The 18,031-nt window shown below is 34.2% G+C and overlaps 1 protein-coding gene across 17 annotated transcripts in view; it reads left to right on the top strand.

Annotated features, from left to right (window-relative positions):
- Nucleotides 1-18,031, top strand: part of arhgef28a (Rho guanine nucleotide exchange factor 28a) — a 123,259-nt gene that overhangs the window by 61,257 nt on the left and 43,971 nt on the right. For 3 of the 17 annotated variants that reach the window (XM_087253669.1, XM_087253675.1, XM_087253678.1), the window contains 7 exons: nucleotides 2,580-2,680; nucleotides 4,531-4,820; nucleotides 5,950-6,166; nucleotides 8,289-8,403; nucleotides 12,300-12,342; nucleotides 13,630-13,731; nucleotides 16,025-16,148. In XM_087253669.1, the coding sequence (XP_087109795.1) occupies nucleotides 2,580-2,680; nucleotides 4,531-4,820; nucleotides 5,950-6,166; nucleotides 8,289-8,403; nucleotides 12,300-12,342; nucleotides 13,630-13,731; nucleotides 16,025-16,148 (992 nt within the window). Of the gene's footprint in view, nucleotides 1-2,579; nucleotides 2,681-4,530; nucleotides 4,821-5,949; nucleotides 6,167-8,288; nucleotides 8,404-11,371; nucleotides 11,459-12,299; nucleotides 12,343-13,629; nucleotides 13,732-16,024; nucleotides 16,149-18,031 lie in introns of all 17 variants that reach the window. The other 14 variants (XM_087253668.1, XM_087253677.1, XM_087253667.1 and 11 more) reach the window with 7 other exon arrangements.

The raw sequence follows: 18,031 nt of genomic DNA, 5'->3' as shown, positions 1-18,031 counted from the left end.
AGCAATAAATAACACTGAGATTTCATGTGATTTAATAAATTAGTAGGCTTATGAAATTAATGTATGCATAATAATCGTGATAACCGTAAAACCATGACTCCTCAGACTATAATCGTACAACCAATAGCTATAATCGTTGCATCTTTAATTGAAGTCAGTGGTTATAGTTTTCCAGCTTTCTTAAAAATTGAATCATTTATTCTGTACAACCAAAGAAAGAAAGACTGACGCGTTTGGAACAAGTGAAGGGAGAGTAAATGACAGCAGACTTTTATTTTTATTTTGGGGGAATAATCCTTTTAAGTGATTCTTGAGCCTTCACCTAAAAACACAACTGTACCATTCAGCTTTTTAAAGCTATTTTTGTCATCATCCTAAATGCAGTAGATTTGTTTTGAGTTGATGGAGATTGAGCACACATGAACTCCGTTTCCTGCAGGTGTGTGATTCGACCAAGTATTCTGAATGAGTAAAGTCATTGTGTGTTTGTGGAGAGAGGAAAAAAGTGGAGTTGACGTCAGTATCTGGTTTTTCCGTTGTTGTTGGAAAGCCCTCACATGCATCCTTTATGACCGAGGGCTGCTGCAAGTTATTGCAATCTTACTTTTAGTTAATAGACTCACAAATTGCCTGTAAAAAAATTGTACTGTGGGAATTTTGTACTGGTCACTTATAATGTTATTTGAAAAACCCAATGCACTGAAACAGCTTATTGTGAGGTTTATTTGCTCATTTTTTTATCCTTAGAATGCACACATTTAGGCCCTGTTTACACTAATATGTTTTAGTTTTAAAATGCATGCATTTATAATGCTGCTCCGTGATAGTGTGGATGGGGAAAAATGTAGACGTCTAAAAATTTAATTGGGGATTTTTCTTACTATCAAGTAGGCTACACAAAGTTCAGTCTTGCAACCTTTCCTTGTATGTTCAAACTTTTCAAGTGTGATATGGAAAACAAACTCCCAAGAATACTTCGGGTAAATCTTTAAAGGGAACAGTGTACTTTATAACCTCATTTACATCTTAACAATAAATTGAAAACATGAAATAAGGAACTGTCAAATTTCATTTTTATATTAGCAACTTAACAGACACCAAAAATGTTGAGGGATCGTGTATCTAAATATTTATATGACCGTCGTCTTCATTGTATGCATATTTATAACAAAATTGAGTCTATAACGTTACTGCCTCCTTTCACTTTCATTGAAAATACAAAACATACTCTGTTTCTTCTGCTGAATATCAGTTTTGATAATAAATCATGGCCATTATAAAAATGCAAGGTACAATAAGTGTATACAATGTAGGAGATAAAGGCAAGCAATCAGTTAAATGTGGAGAATCAATGTATGTGGTTATATTAAATATTTTATTAACTTATCTTTGTGGAATTCAGAAGTTTTGCATATTTACAAACTTTCAACAAGTTGTTGCGAAATAATTAGGTCCAATAAGTTGGACAATTAGCTGTTGGAGTGGGCGGAGATAAACTGACAGTGATGTAGAAACAAGTTTTGATCTATTGTGGGGGGGAGGAGTTTAGAGATATCATTAAGTAACAAAGTGGCACATTTCAAAATCAGTTGACTTCAATATAAATAGTTTTTGGCTAATAACTAATGTTTTTAGTTCTGAAACATGTTTACATGGGGATGTATTTTAATTGGCTCTTAGATGTTAAAAGACCAAGAGAATTTAGATTTCTCACATCATGACCCTTTAAACATACACACACATACATTCCAGACGCATCTTTCCTTTGAAATCTTGTATGTTTGACATAATGTGGGTGTAAGATTTTGTCAAGTAAATGGATGGATACAGTAATTGTATAAGTTGGTTTCTGTGCATACCTGTAAAGATCATTAAGTGTGTACGTGTGTGTGTCTCTGCCTGTTTCTTCAATTTTCCTTACACACTGCACTGCTTTGTCTGCACTGGGACCACAAATTTGGTGTGCATGTGCCCAGAACATAATTTATTATTCAGAGGTTTAGGATGCATTAATGGAGTTCTCAGTTGTTTATTTAAGCAACAAGCGCTGATAGATTCCCTTAAAAACTGCTCGCTTTGTTGTATTCCTCAGTTGTAAGCTGCTTTGGGGGGGTTGGGGGGTGAAGTGTCTGCCTAATAAATGCACGTGAATGAGAAAACTGCTTATTTGCTAAATAAAAGCTTCTGAACAGTATTTTAAAGCTGTAATAGGGACAATTTCTTGGATTTGACAGATATATAAGTGCACAGAGAAGCATAGAGTTAACTGTGTGAAAGAAAAGCAAAAGCCTTCCTAAATAAAAGTGAAACAAAAAGTTTAACAGCTATAACAAGACCATGCTGTTCTGCAATTTTCTAGTTTATTGGTTTCTTCTGCCATCTTGGTATTCAAAGATCTTTTACAACAACCCAACATTTATAAGTTAAGACGCATATTTGTGTACAGTTTTTACAATAAATCAAACGCAGCATGTGAAGTGACACTACAGTATTTGTCGTTAAAATATCATCATCAGTGCATTTCCACCCAGTATTGACACACTAATGCATCAGTTTGTTCATGTCTTTTGTTTTGACAGAGAAGCAGTTTTCGTCTCCGGGCTCCTGCACTCCGTTTCACCTTCATTCCTCAGCCGCTGCAGCCGTCAGGCTCACTGCCATGCTCAAAGGCTCCACTAAGGTCAGACGCCACACATATCGCAGCTCCTATAAATCAGCTCGCTCACTGTGCCAGACCTACAGACACTCAGCTGTTACATTTTTCTTCAAAATCCCATCCCCTCCTTTCATTTAGTGCCTTTATCTTTTGATTGATTTCTGTGAAAGTCTTAGAGAAAGTCTTTATTTGATCTTGCACATTATAGTTTGAACACTTTTATTGCCACAAAATGTCTTGGGTCTGACATTATAAAATATGTGCCGCTATGGTTTATGAGACGTTCGGCTTTGTGTGTAAATTCTTAGAGCGAGTGCCAAAATAACTTTATTGAGTTTGACTGTGTTGAAGGGATAGTTTAAGCAAAAATTTAAATTGTCATCACCTACTACCTACAGTATGAATGAACATTTGAATGTTAGAGTTTATAGTAGCAGTAATCTGAATGAGATCCAGATTTAAATTGATTTGCATTGCATCAACAAAAACAGAATGAACCGTTGGCTCCTGCAGCCTTATGGGCAGTGTGCCGTCATATATTGCTATTGTGCTTCAGGCATCCCGAGTTGGAATTCTGGTTCACAGACCTTTTCCAGCCCCCCCACCCTCCAAATTTGTTTGTTGCCTAACTACTGTCACAACAAAAGCAAAGAAATAAATCTAAAAAAGCAAACTGTAAAAAAAACTAAATACATTTGTCAAGCACAAGTATAACAATCCCAGTACACTCTCATGAAAAAATGGTACAATGTTGCAGGCCCGTGCAGAGACCGTCCGAAGGGCATGTGCAGGATAAATTTTTTGAAGAGCGGGGGGGGGGGGGGGGGGGGGTGGGGGGGGGAAGAGCGGTGTTGTCGTGCGCGTTCTGATCAGCTGTGTTGTCGCGCGCGTACTCAAGAGCGGTGTTGTTGCGCGCGTTCTCAGACCGGTGCTGTCGCGCGCCTACTGAAGAGCGGGACCGAGGGTGTGCCTCATCGCAGGGGCACTTTTGATCATTTTGGAAGAGCACTTTCTATCCAAGACTAAAAAGGGCATGTGCACTGCACAGGTTGAGCCCTATGTGTGCACGTGCCTGCAATGTTGTACCAAAGAAGGTACAAACTCTTGTCACTGGGGCAGTACCTTTTAATAATACAGAATTGTACCTTAAGAGAAAGAAACAAGTTTGTATCATTGCCGTTTGTACCTTTAAGGACATGATTTGTACCATGGGAAACCAAAATGTACCTTTAGATACAATATTGTATCTTCATCATAGGTCCAAATGTAGTCCATGTAGGTACCACCACAGTAGCAAGACACTTTGTACCTTAACAGTGTCGAATGTGGTTCTTTAAGAACTGTTTTAAGCCATTTTGCTGTATCCAAAATGTGTCAATATATTTTGAGTAAATATAAAACATCAAATACATTTTTAAACAATGTTTTTAAAATTAGTTAATTTTTTTGTGTAAATGCACCTTTTTTATTTACAAATAAGAAATAAAAAAGACTTTAACATCAATCAAAAGATCTATTTTTGCTAAACATTTCACAACACTTCACAAAAATGTTACAGAAATACATTCTGCCATGTACAATATAAAAGTTTTTTTCTCCAATTTTTACAAAATACCTTTGTAATAACTTTGGTGTTCATTTTGCCATTAAACTTGCTTAATTTGTCTTTTCTGTCGTAGAGCTTTTCAATGAACTTCTCACTGGATTTCACAGCAATATATAGAGTTCATGTAAACTACAATTCAAAATCAATGGCATTAAGTTGAATAATTGATGGCAGATTAATTTTTTTGTGTTTTTTTTTGTGGGATCTCTCCTCTTAAAACACTACTTAATAGCTCTCATACAAGAACATATGTCTTCTCTTCCTGTAGGACAGTGAGCTGAATATGAAGTACGCCATTCCAGGTGCCACAGAGGACAGCTCTGGGACCGATAGTGGCATGTGGCGGATGTCAGATACGGGGGTCTCATCACCAGGGACAATAGATATATCTCCAGCTGTTAAAGATGATGAAGGGCAGAGAGGACGGTACCCCGCCTCTCGTTCTTTCTCTCCCACCTCTCCAGCAGGACTGATGCTGGATAGATTCATGCGGGCCACGAGAACCACTGAACTGACCTACAACAGCTCAAGCTCACCTACAGAGTCATGTGACCTCAGGTAGGCATGCTTATACTGACCATGTTTACATGTGCACTAATGACGCGATTATTTACAATAAACAGAGTAAGGGCTTTTTTCGCAGCAAGATGGGTACATGAAAAAAACAAACCTCTTGAGTTCTCTTTGCTAGTAATGTTTTTTTTTTTAACTAATTAGAAATTTGGTAAGATACAATCACAAACAGTATAGGGTGCTATTCACCACATTTTAATCTACTTGCATCTAAAATGATATAGGTTTGATCAACGTATTATTTGTACATAAGGTGAAGTTTAATCTTAAAATTACTAAAGTAACTTTGAAGATGAATCATTTCATCTATTAATGTATTATTATTTATTATTATTGTCAACGTAGAAAACTTCTATGCTGCTTAGGCTTTTTGTGTGAACATGCATCTTTTTAAAGATTATTTTTTGCTAAATAAAATATTTAAGAGCTTTATTTAAAACAGATTTTATACTTTTTATATTGATCAAATGTATGCCTTGCTGTAAAAAACAAGTTGAAAAAAAATCCACATTCAAAGAACAAAATGTACTGTAAAAACCTAAATGTTTGAATAGTTGTTTACATCCCCACTTCATACGTCATAGAAACTATTAGGAAGATGCCAGCATGGTCAGGTTGCGTGACAGAAGAAAACAACTTGGACTACTTAAAATGCAGGTTTACTTACAGAGAGAATACAAATGGTTTGTGCTGACCACATGTGTTTTGCGCAATGAATTCTTGGCTGCTGAAAACTTGAACCCATCAACCTGATTGATTTCAATGTCTGGAAAACATTTTAAGGACATTTTGTTTACTTGTGTACAATAGCATACATTTGTGCTCTATTGCTTACTTCCTGGAACAAAACCCCCAACGCCTGTGAAACCAGACAAGCTAACAGAAAAACAAACCCAGGGTAAACTGATGAAGTTACCTGGCCCTGTTTGCTGCTTGCATGTGTCCTTTAAAGAAGGAATGCAGTTGTTATGCATTACCTCAGAATTGTTTTTAAAATGTTTCCATTATTTGAAAGAGTTCGTCTTACCACGGCACGTTAGAATAGCATGCATGAATTATTTACAATGTGTAAGCGATGCTTGTCTTACTCATAGTGGATGTTGAGAATTTTTAGAAGTCCAATCCTCTCTCTAAGCCCGAGTCTGGTTGCCTTGGAAATGGACAGCGAGGAGGATGACGATGATGACATTTTAATGAAGAAGCCCCTCCCACAACTGCAACCGGATTCCAAAGACAGCACAGATGAGCAGGTTATGTCCAGCCCCGCACCTGTACTCATCTGCACGCGCTCTCACTCTGCCTCCTCTGCCTGTAACCCCGCCCCTGCAAAGGTACGCCTTTATACTAAAGCTTTGCAGTTAATCATTTAATTGCATTTGAACGCCCAATGCAAATTTAATTTTAAATTATTGTAATTTGCGTATTTTTTAAATCATCGATGATCACAAATTAATTTTCAAATCTGCATTTGAAAATGAGAGCAGTTTAAAAAACTAAAACTTTTAGCTACATTTTGCAGCTTGACACTTGAATAAAATGAGTGTTATAGCAATTAATTGATTATTTGATTGATTAATTGATTGATCAAAAGGGGGCAAAAACAGCCATTAATTTTATTTGAAGAATATTTTGAAGAACATTTATTTAGAATATTCTTTAATAATGCTGACCTGTCTAAAATGTTTCATAAAAAGTCTTTTAAGAGTGACTTGTAGATACATTCTTTCAGACTGAGATTTTAAAAAATATGTATACGCATTTAAATTCAAGTTAAATAATAGTAGTGTAGTAAATAAGAGCAGTGATGGCCAAACTAGGGCCTGGGGGCCAAAGTTGGCCCATGGTATTCTTTGATTTGGCCGGCCATCTCATCTGAGAAAAGAGGGAAAATAATGGGGATATTTTGATATTGTTAATTCAAGTTTAATGTAACCTTTTGTTTTATTATAAAAAGCTAACTGAAATTAAACGTTTCAATTAAATGATTTTGTTTCACATCTTTCACATCTAGACTTTTGTTTTGGAACCTGGCACGTTTCCCCAGTTAGCGCATATTGGCATATGTGAATCCTGCAATCGTGCTCGGATCCGAACCAAAACAAACGGTCCGAGATTACCTAAATGAGGTGGTCTCGGCTTGAATGAAACTAACTCTGAAGCGGATCGATTGTAGTGAGAAAGCAATACGATGCGGACCTGGCTAAATCACAGTGTAGTATGGATATGTAATAGGCATATGTACAGCTTTATAAAGAGAGAATTATGAGTAGGGCGAGATGTCATTCCCACCGGTAAATGAGCGTTTTATGTCAAATACAAAAGGGAAAGCATGTTAACTATTAACAAGAGCTGTTTATATGTTTGGAAAACAGACCGACTTGCAGTCTTGGTCTATTTGTTATTTCTCTCTATAATGTAAAGCCTATAATGCATAATAGACTACTGCTATGTATGAGAGAATCTTACCTCTGATTTATACTTGGTGACGATGTCTGTGGGTATCACCATTTAAAATTAAAGCACAGCTTTTTGCTTATAATGTCTTATTGCTCATCGTCATAAATTAAAATAAGGATGCATGACAGCTAAGGGACTCTGCGAAAAAAACAGTGGAACTCTGACCAATGTGAGTTGAGATTACTCGCACGTGACTTGTTTTAGCTCTTTTGGTCCGTTTAGAAACTTTGCCATGTGAAATGAACTGCACCAAGAACAAAGTGCAACATTGTAATAATTTTAATTCCTGTTTTGGAACTAGAAGAACTCTAAATGTACATAGATGTCAATGCAGAGTCTTTAATGAGCAAATTAAGCCCAAGGCAGATTCTGCTTTACTAGAGTATTCAGTATTTAACTTCACTGTGGTATAAATGTGATTATTTTTTTATTGCAATAAGTTATCATTTAAAAACTTAAAGTCAATTTAAAGTAATGTTTTCTATTTATTTTGAAATATTATGAAAGAAATAAGGAAATTACCTATGGAAACTTTAACGTAGTAAAGTTTGGTATATTTACCTTCTGTCCCACGGCTGTCAATGATATTTGTTTTTTGGCTCTTATGAAAAAGTTTGGGCACCTCTGATTTAGAGTATAGTCAGGTTGCTGCATATAAAAATTTGTCAAAACCTCTAGCAAATTCCAAATCTTTTTTTTTTTGTTTAGCTATCTATTCAGAATCATGGAGGAAGAAGAACTGTGAAATTTATTTTTAACAAAGAAACAAGCAAAAAAATAAATAAAAAAATCACGATTCTCAGTTTATCCAAAATTGTGCATCTTTACTCTACACCATTGTTGCCTACAGTGAGACAGACTATGCAAAAATATCTGACTGCAGCTGCTACACATGAACACATCACATGAATACAGCTGTATTTTATGAGCAGTCAGATATAGTTTATATTTATAGTTAAAAAACTAAGTAAAAATGTTCATATTTTCTTTTCCCAGGATGTTGAGCAGGGTGTTCGACTCCGATCCTATTCCTACACCTCCCCCAAAATCAGCCTTCTGCCTCCACGTTTCAGCCGAGACGCCCATCCTCCACCCGCCGACCTCAGCCAGGGTCAGATCCTTGAACTTTACACCTTCCACCTTTCACTTCACCTGCATTTGTTCCCGAATGACAGGAGGGCAAGTCAGATATGATAAGAATAAACAGGATGGTTGGGGTGATTGTCATTATTTTAACCTACAGGTTATAATAATACTAGATAATCACATGAACACATGGCTGGTTTTTCTGACATAGGTCTGTCACCATATGAAGTGTCTGAAAGCATTGCCTGTTTCTTCTCAGTGCTGAGGATGATTGAGCTTAGACGGCATAACATCTTTTGTATTTCCTGTCTAGTCTGTTTTAAGCATGATGAGCTTTTAAGGGATGATAGGATTTGTAACTCATTTAAGATACTATTTGATTTTTGTTTGTTTATTTTTTTAGCGTGATAAGAACATTTGCTGATATTAGATCAGATATTTTTAGGTCGGTGCTCACAAATTAAAGAACCATATGAATGCGGTAAATCTAAATCTAGATTATTTGAATAGTTTTAGTTCTGCACTCTGTTGAATGATTATTATTTGTATTTAAATTGGCGTCACAGTGGTGCAGTGGGCAGCACGATCACTTCACAACAAGAAGGCCACTGGTTCCAGCCCTGGCTGGGTCACTTGGCATTTCTGTGTGGAGTTTGCATGTTGTCCTGGTGTTCGTGTGGCTTTCCTCCCGGTGCTTTGGTTCCCTAACAAGTCCTGAAACATGTGCTATAGGTGAATTGAATAAGCTGAATTGGCTGTGGTATATGTGTGTGAATGCAAGAGTGTATGGGTGTTTCCCAGTGTTGGGTTGCAGCTGGAAGGGCATCTGCTGCGTAAAACATATGCTGGATAAGTTGGCGGTTCATTCCGCTGTGGCGACCCCTGATGAATAAATGGACTAAAGCTGAAAAGAAAACGAATCGTACACCGTATCCTGTTGCAAAATCATCTGTAAAATCTGTGATAAAAATGATTTATTTCTGTTGTACAACCTAAAAGTATATCAATCCAAAAATATCAGGTTTAAGATAAGCCGGTACACAGTTGATTCTTAAAATGCTAAGTTGTTTTCCCACAAAACAGTTTAATCTGAATGGTGAAGACATCATTGACATAAACTGGCCTCTTTCTGCATAATCATATGCTAAAAAGTAGAGTGTTAGCTTTAGCTATTACCATTTTTTTTGGCTCAAGTTTATAAGCTTGCCTTCTATAGACTTTGGTATTGCTAATTAAACTGAACCAACAATCTAGGGCTGTATCAAAAACCGTCCCCTACACCCTTATTAGTGCACTGTTTGAGGGAGCATCCAGTTGTAGTAGTGTCCATTCATTGTAGTCAATCCCACAATAACAAGTACAAGTTTCTACATTATTATTAAGTTGTTAAATTGACATTTAAAATACTTAATAATACTTACAAATACTTAAATATGACAGGGTCTAACCAAGAAGTTGAACATCTAATGAGAGATTTATCAACCAGCAAAGCAGCTTTCCTTCTTGAATTTATTCGTTATAATTCATTCCTTTCAGTGGACTTTATTAGTGGGCTAATGTTGCACTGCAAAAAAGCTGTAAAGCCACAATGCAATGTTGTTCATCATGCATCTGCTTCACTTATGCACTGTTTACATATGGGATGTGTGAAACAGGCCTACTTTTATATTGTGTATAATGGGAATTGAAGTAAATAAACAATATTTAGCTTGCAATAAATTTAGGTCAGTTGTTTAATGTTTCAAATGCTGCAAGTACAGAATCTAGCTTGTGTAAAATGCCCTCAAATAATCTGGATTTATTATCATCTATATAATCGGAGAATTTTACAGTAATGACCAGTTTCTGTGGCAGTTAATGTCCTGAATTTCATTTGGCAGCCTCATCTAGCATCCTTTATTTTATTAATCCAAGCCAGTTTAGTAGATTATTAATGTTCATTAGGAATTTTCTGAAAGCAATCATTCATTTCCGGCTCTAAATGATGTAAAATAAGTTGCTAGAAGCATGTTTAATCTTCACTAACAGGTATGTAGTGATAGAAACATAATACTAACAAATACATTCAAAACCAAGTGATCTGATCAACAGCATTTTTAAATTGTCTTACTTACAATTGGAAGAACTTTATAAGGATTGTGACAGTGTAACTGTTTAGATGTACTCTTAAAAATACATCCATTAAGAACATATAACATTTGATAAACAATTTCCATTTCCACATCCAATGTTTTATATGCTTTTCATTTTCAGCCAGGCATCCCATGGGTTTCCAGTGAACTGTCTTTCCATTACAAAATTGTCACGTTTAAGATCTGATTTCTTTAAAAATCAGTGATCTTCACTGCCTGTTAGATATACAATATGAAGTGGGTTTCAGATCGGACTGGAAGCACTGCATTAGATTCCATTTCCCCTACGCCATATCTTTAAAATTTGATAGTTTATTTAACCCCTGTATTTTCAATGGAATTTTCTTCGTTAGCCTGTTGCTACTGACGGCGCTAGTGGTTACAATGGCCTTTCATCTCGTTTAACGCTTGAACAACTAAATGAATGCTGGAGTTTATTTAACTGAATGTATTATAATTACATAACAAAATTGAAAAAGTTGATAGTTGGCTTTAAAACTCTAGCTCTGCATAGAGTCCATTTACAAAACTTTCCATTTCTCGAAATTTTCTTATTATTCACAAATATTTTTTGATGATTAAAATGTTTTTAAGGTTAAGAAAATCATAAAAAATTTTTAAGAACGGTTCACTGAAACATTCTCAAGGGATCCCAAAACCTTTCCTCAATGGCATCACTACAAAAATCACTTCCCTTTTGGAAATTTGACTTTTAAGTGTAAAGGATCAGATCACCTGTGTTTGTCTGTTTAACCATAACACTTGATAATTTCTGCAAGTTGTTCTATTGAGAAGCAGCTCAGTGTGAATGTGTAGATTAGTGCTGGCTGTAGTGAGTGTGATGTCCGCTGTGTCCTGTAGATGGCGTTCTCTCCAGCAGCAGTGGCAGCAGGTCTCTTCTACACGCCTTGTCTCTGTCTAAATCTCTGTCTCTGCTCAACCCTGTTAGTAAGTACAGTCACGCATGTATGCCCGCTCGGCCGCCTGTTGCGCCGCACACTAACCACATACATCAGTGCTGTGTTTATGTGGGTGAAAGTGTATGCCTGGAAAAAAAGATTGGGCTTGTGTGTTGGTAAAATATTTTGTTAAATCTAATTTATTCGTATTTATAATTAGCTTTTTTCACTTTTCATTTTAGTACTAGTGTCCTTTTAACTTTATTTCTGTGTAGCTTTCATTTTGTTTCAGTAATTTTAGCACTTTGGCTTTAAAGCGTTTAACTTGGACTTAACTTGAGATTCAGTCATTTTTGTTTAATATTTATTTTTTTAAATATTTGAATCAATTATATTTAAACTATTTATTTATACTTTGTTTGATTATATTTAATACTTGTAATTTATTTTCTAATCTGCATTTCACTATTTATTATTTAGTTTTATTTCATTTTTGCATTTATTTATTTTTGATTCAGTTACCAAATTGTTTTATAGTTTTAGTAAATAAGTCATTTTTGTTACATACTGTATCTTAATAGGTGTGTACAGTATGCGTGATGCCTTGGCTTTGCTTGCTGGTTGTGGAAGCCTAATTGCGTTGCATCTGCCTTCACCCTCGGGGGGTTTCATCATTATTTGATAAGATGTTGCTGGAAAGGAAGGATGGTGTCATCAGTAGATGAATGTGTTTCTGGAGTCGATGAGGAACCATTTTTCTAAATTACTGTTCTTTTCTTGCTTTCTTCTTTCTTTTTCTAAAGCCATCAATATGTTGGCCTGTCAGGAGGAGTAAAAATAAAACTACATATAAAGTCCTTAAATTAACATCCATAATCTCTTTTCCACAGAGCACCGCTCTTCCAGCACATCAGAGCAGCCTCAAGAGAAAAGGTAAGAAGACTTTTAACAGTGTCATCTGCTTTGATCCATCCATTAGATTTTATTTAAAAAAATCTAATATTGTTGAGCTCTCCAGTGTCTCTGAGAACAAGGTTGCCAACAAATTATATATTATATATAAAAGAATTTGACACCTTTTTCAGGTGTTTAATGAATTGGCCCCCAGTATTAATACCCCCTCCGCCATTTTACAAATTCAGCCTTTAATTTTTTTTTTCAACAAAAATAATTATGCATTTACTTTTAATTTAATTTCTGCATTTTTACTTATTTATTTATTATTTATAAAAGACTATTTAAAGGATTATTTATAAAAGACACCCACTAAAACGCCATTCATGACAACAATAGTTTATATATCAAAAATCGTGGCAGTCATATTTGGAAGGATTTTATAACATATTAAATACAGTAACTCTATTTAAGGATCACAGCCAAGAATACTAATTGTCACTTTTAATGTTTCTACTTTACTTCTATCATTGAAACCTGGTTTAAAGCTACACATTTGTAATAATTAAACATAATTATTTTATTAGAAAATACAAATATATTGAAACAAAATGTAGAATTGACATACATTTTAATAGAATTACAGAATGTAAAAAGAAAATGCATGTGGTTTATTTTTTACTATTATATTATCATTTTATATTATATTCGTATTTCCATTAATAATTATTAATTTTATAATTATCTATCTATCTATCTATCTATCTATCTATCTATCTGTCTGTCTGTCTGTCTGTCTGTCTGTCTGTCTGTCTGTCTGTCTATTCATCTCTCTCTCTCTCTCTCTCTCTCTCTCTCTCTCTCTCTATATATATATATATATATATATATATATATATATATATATATATGTATATATACAGTATATATATATTATAAAATTACACACACACACACACACACACACACACACACACACACACACACTTTATTCACCCATATTTTGACATGTTTGTTCCCAAAATACTTTGGAAACTAGAAAGTAGACTTGCATGCAATATGTAACTTTTCTACATTTATTTTGAAGCAGACAAAATATGATTCCTTGTCTTTAATGTACATCTTGTATATCATCATCTTCAACTGTCATCTTATTTCCAAGTGTTTTTTTTTTTTTAAATCCCAGATATTGTTCTCACTTTTCAATTCACAGCACAGCACAGCTCAATAGCGCCCCCACCAGGGACATTGTGTGTATGTGCGCATTAAATGAAAATGCATGTACTGTATCTGCTACATGAAGAGTGTTGTGCTGTCCCTCTGTAGGGAGTTAAGGTTTCGCAGGCGAGCTCAGTCGGCTGATGATGAAAGCAGTGCAGAGCTGGCCGACTCGCTCCAACATCTCACGCTCTCAGAGTTCCTCAAAGAGTATGTCAATGCAGAGACCTCTAGACCACAAAAACACCCCATTGCACTCTTGGCATGATTCTCTTAATAACCTAACCAGAACGCACTGCCACCCTCTAGCATGAAATCACATCTAATGCTTCATAAAGTTTGCGCAATGATGCTGTGACTTGACTTTTGTAGGGATGGGCGATATAGACTTGAAACTATGTTATGTGTGGTGTTTACTGCCATCATTTACTAATAAGAGATAATTATTTATATATACAGTTGAAGCCAGAATTATTTTGCCCCCCTTAAATTTTTGTTTGGTTTTTAAATATTTCCCAAATGATGTTTAACAAAGGACATTTTCACAGTATGTCTGATAATATTCTTTCTTCTGGAGAAAGTCTTATTTGTTTTATTTCGGCTAGAATAAAAGCAGTTTTAAATTTTTTGAAACCATTTTAAAGGTCAATATTACCAGCCCCTTTAAGCTATATATATATATATATATATATATATATATATATATATATATATATATATATATATATATATATATATATATATATATATATATATATCAATAGTCTACAGAACAAACCATTGATATACAATAACTTGTTTAATTACCCTAACCTGCTTAGTTAACCTAATTAACCTAGTTAAGCCTTTAAATGTCACTTTAAGCTGTATAGAAGTGTCTTGAAAAATATCTAGTCAAATATTTACTGTCATCATGGCAAAGATAAAATAAATCAGTTATTAGGAATGAGTTATTAAAACTATTATGTTTAGAAATGTGTTAAAAAAATCTTCTCTCTGTAAAATAATATAATAAAATATACAGGGGGCGAATAATTCAGGGGGGCTAATAATTCTGACTTCAACTCTATATATCAAGGATGGTCATAGAATTTCTAAAATATTATTGAATTAAAGGGGTCTATTCCAGAATTTGAAAGTAAGGGAATTCATTATTTAAAAGCAAGCAATATTGGTGATATTTTTGGTGCCTTTTTATTTATATTCATCTTTTTGTTAACTTGTGTTCCATTTAAGTTTCAATTTTTTTATTTTTTTATTTTTTGTTGGTTTGGTTTTTTTGGTTAGTTTTTTTTTTTTTTATTTACACCTAAACTGGCAGTCACATATAAGTCAAATAAGGCCACCAAGCTGCACCTGTTATCTAAGGAAAACATACTAGAAATGTTCAAGAGCTTTGGCCACAAAATGACCATTTCAAAAACTAGGTGTTAGAATGAACGTTCTTGTTTCAATGATTCTTTTCAAAACCTGATGTAAACTATCTAACGTTTCTCTCATACTGGTTATTAAATTCACGCGAAATCGAATTTTAAACTCAGAACTATTTTCATAAAAGTGCCTTGCTTAACTATCTATCATGGAAGTTCCACGTTTTAGTCAGTGTAGGTCAGGAAATTTGGCAAAGAGTGGGAGCTTTGTAAAATCAATAGAGAGACAACAATAACAAAAAACAACAAACAGGCAAAAATAAAAATCCTGTATCTTTAAGGATAAATACTATCTGCCCAAATAAACAACAATTAAGCCAACATACATCATGTAATATCTGCTTGATTCATACGGAAAGCTCCACATATGCATCACAGAAGTAAAGGCATCTAGTTATCATTGTAGCTGAGTGAAAAGATAATAGAAAAGATTAACGTGATCAAACATGGACACAAAAACACATTGTTTTGAGAATGTATAGTTTATCTGTGCTCTTCCAGTTGTCCTGGGTTTTTTTTTTACAAGAATAAAGCATATTTATAATGCATTGCTAATCAAATTGGCTTTTATCACTGTATAGTATTGTCAAATAGTACTTTTTTTTCTCATTTTGTGATATGAAACCATGACTGGTGGTATATACAGCTTATATATTTTTTATTGTTATTATCACACGAAGAATGTTTACAGGTATTAGACAAACTGCAAGGTATCGCCCATCCCTAGTTGTCGACACTAAAATTTGTAATAACCTTTTTGTTTGTCGCAACTCACAACTCACCCCCCACCAAGCAGAAACGTCCAATCGGGAATGTGTGTAATGCAGAAAATGCCTGCACCGATCAGGTGGAATGTCCTAGTTGTGGCACAGAGGGTGATGACTAATTATTAATTTTCCTGTAGCCTGGAAAAGAATGCATGACTTGGCTTGAAACAAATGCATTAATGAAACCACCGAGGCGCTGCATCGTGGTCTGAGTGAGAGCTGTATTTTCATTAATACTCACTGGACAGGCATGTGTTTGCGGTAATGAACAGTGTGATTTATTGGATGTGGGCTTGTGTGTTCCAGGATTGAGGAAGAAGAATGGGATAAATATATCATCCCTTCCAAAACAGAGTCAGAGAAGTACAAAGTCAGCCGCACATTCAGCTTTATAAAGAGCCGAATGTATAGCACTCGCAACAAGAACAAGGTAAATATTGCATACAGTACATGAAATACAAGCAATATATGATTGTATTGTAACAAGAAGATGTAGGGATGTTGTAGTAATATTTTTAATGTTATAAACGTTTTCAGTTTTATCTTTAAACAGTTTTCGTCATTGATGATAAGCATTTTTTTGTCAAGTAAAAGGTCCACATTTCAATGTTATTATTATTTTATTTTTTATTTTTTAATATATATTTGACACTATAACAGATTGTCTGCATTTTTCATTTTTTGTTTCTTTTAAGCCTAAATTCAAACTATAACTATCCAACGTTACATACCCACACCCACCCACAAACCCCTTGGGAGGAATGAGATTCAAATAATAAAACTACACAGGCTCTTTTAAATGTGCACAAAATAAATAATGAGACTATATGTTAAAATATATGCTCTATAGATGTAAACAAGGAGGAAAGATATTTTTAACATAAATACAATTCAGGGACATCACTCAGACAACAAGATGGCACAGTGCAACACGAAGACAAGTTTACCCCTGACAATCTCAGTCAGAATCCAATGAGGTCAAAGGGTCAAAAAAAGTTAGAATGGGGATCCAAGTTTTATCAAATTTGTCAGTAGAGCCTTGAATGGAATATTTAACCTTTTCTAGAGAAAGAAATGACATGAGATCTATTATAAAGCTATTAAGAGGGGGAGGAGTTGGACACTATCGCGACCAATGAAGCAAATTCAATAACATCGACTTGTTGTTTAGAGCGAAGAGAAGGTAACATAGACACACAAAAGATGGCAATCAAAGAACAACAGAGGGAGAAAAATATGTAAAGCTCCTGCAATAAAATTAAAAAAGAAAGCCCAATATGATATCAGTGCACTACAACTAAAAAAGTGTGAACATAATGGGCTGGAGAAAAGAAGTCACATTTTAATTTTTATAATATCAAATATTATGAAGTAACTGTTTGAAAATCACTAACAACATACAGCATTGATCCCAGTCATGTTAAGGGTAGTATGTGCTCTATAGTATTTGTAAACAAAACAAAACAAAACGGATAAGTCATTGTAAATCAACAACATTTTTCATCTTATATACAGTTGAAGTGAGAATTATTAGTCCTCCTTTTATTTACTTTTTATTTTTTAAATATTTCCTAAATTATGTTTAACAGAGCAAGGAAATTTTCACAGTATTTCCGATACTATTTTTTTAATCTATAAAATGTTTTATTTGTTTTATTTCGGCTAGAATAAAAGCAGTTTTAAATTTTTTAAAAAACATTTTTTGGGCAAAATTCTTTTTAGCCCCTTTAAGCAATTTCTTTTTTTAGTTGTCTGCAGAACAAACCAAATTTGCCTAATTACCCTAACCTGCGTAGTTAACCTAACTGACCTAGTTAAGCCTTTAAATATCACTTTAAGCTGAATACTAGTGTCTTGAAAAATTATCTATTAAATAAATAGGATTTGCTGTCATCAGGGCAAAGATAAAATAAATTAGTTATTAGAGATAATATTTTTAAAACTGTTATGTTTAGAAATCTATAAAAAAAATCTTCTCTTTGTTTAACAGAAAATAGGGGGAAAATAAACAGGGGGGCTAATAATTCTGACTTCAACTGTATGTAAATCCTATATATTCACATTTAACAATATTCACAGTTTTAAATGTTTAAAGACATTGTAATAAGTAAATGTGAGCAATAGTTATTTTAACAATTTACACCGATATTGTTGCTTTTTTAATTATTCACAAGTAAAGTTTTTTATCATTCAGCTTTTTTTCAGCACTTGCTTTAAGATAACATTTTATTGTTTTGTAAGATACTAATATTAAACTAAAAGTGCAATTTAAAGGCTTGATTAAGTCAATTGAGATACCTACAAGTTAGATTA

The sequence above is a fragment of the Danio rerio genome, chromosome 5 (assembly GCF_052040795.2).
Source record: "Danio rerio strain M-AB ecotype USA chromosome 5, GRCz13ab, whole genome shotgun sequence".
Taxonomy (NCBI): domain Eukaryota; kingdom Metazoa; phylum Chordata; class Actinopteri; order Cypriniformes; family Danionidae; genus Danio; species Danio rerio.
The sequence above is the reverse complement of the archived record's forward strand: the minus strand, read 5'-3'. Positions and strand labels throughout refer to the sequence as shown.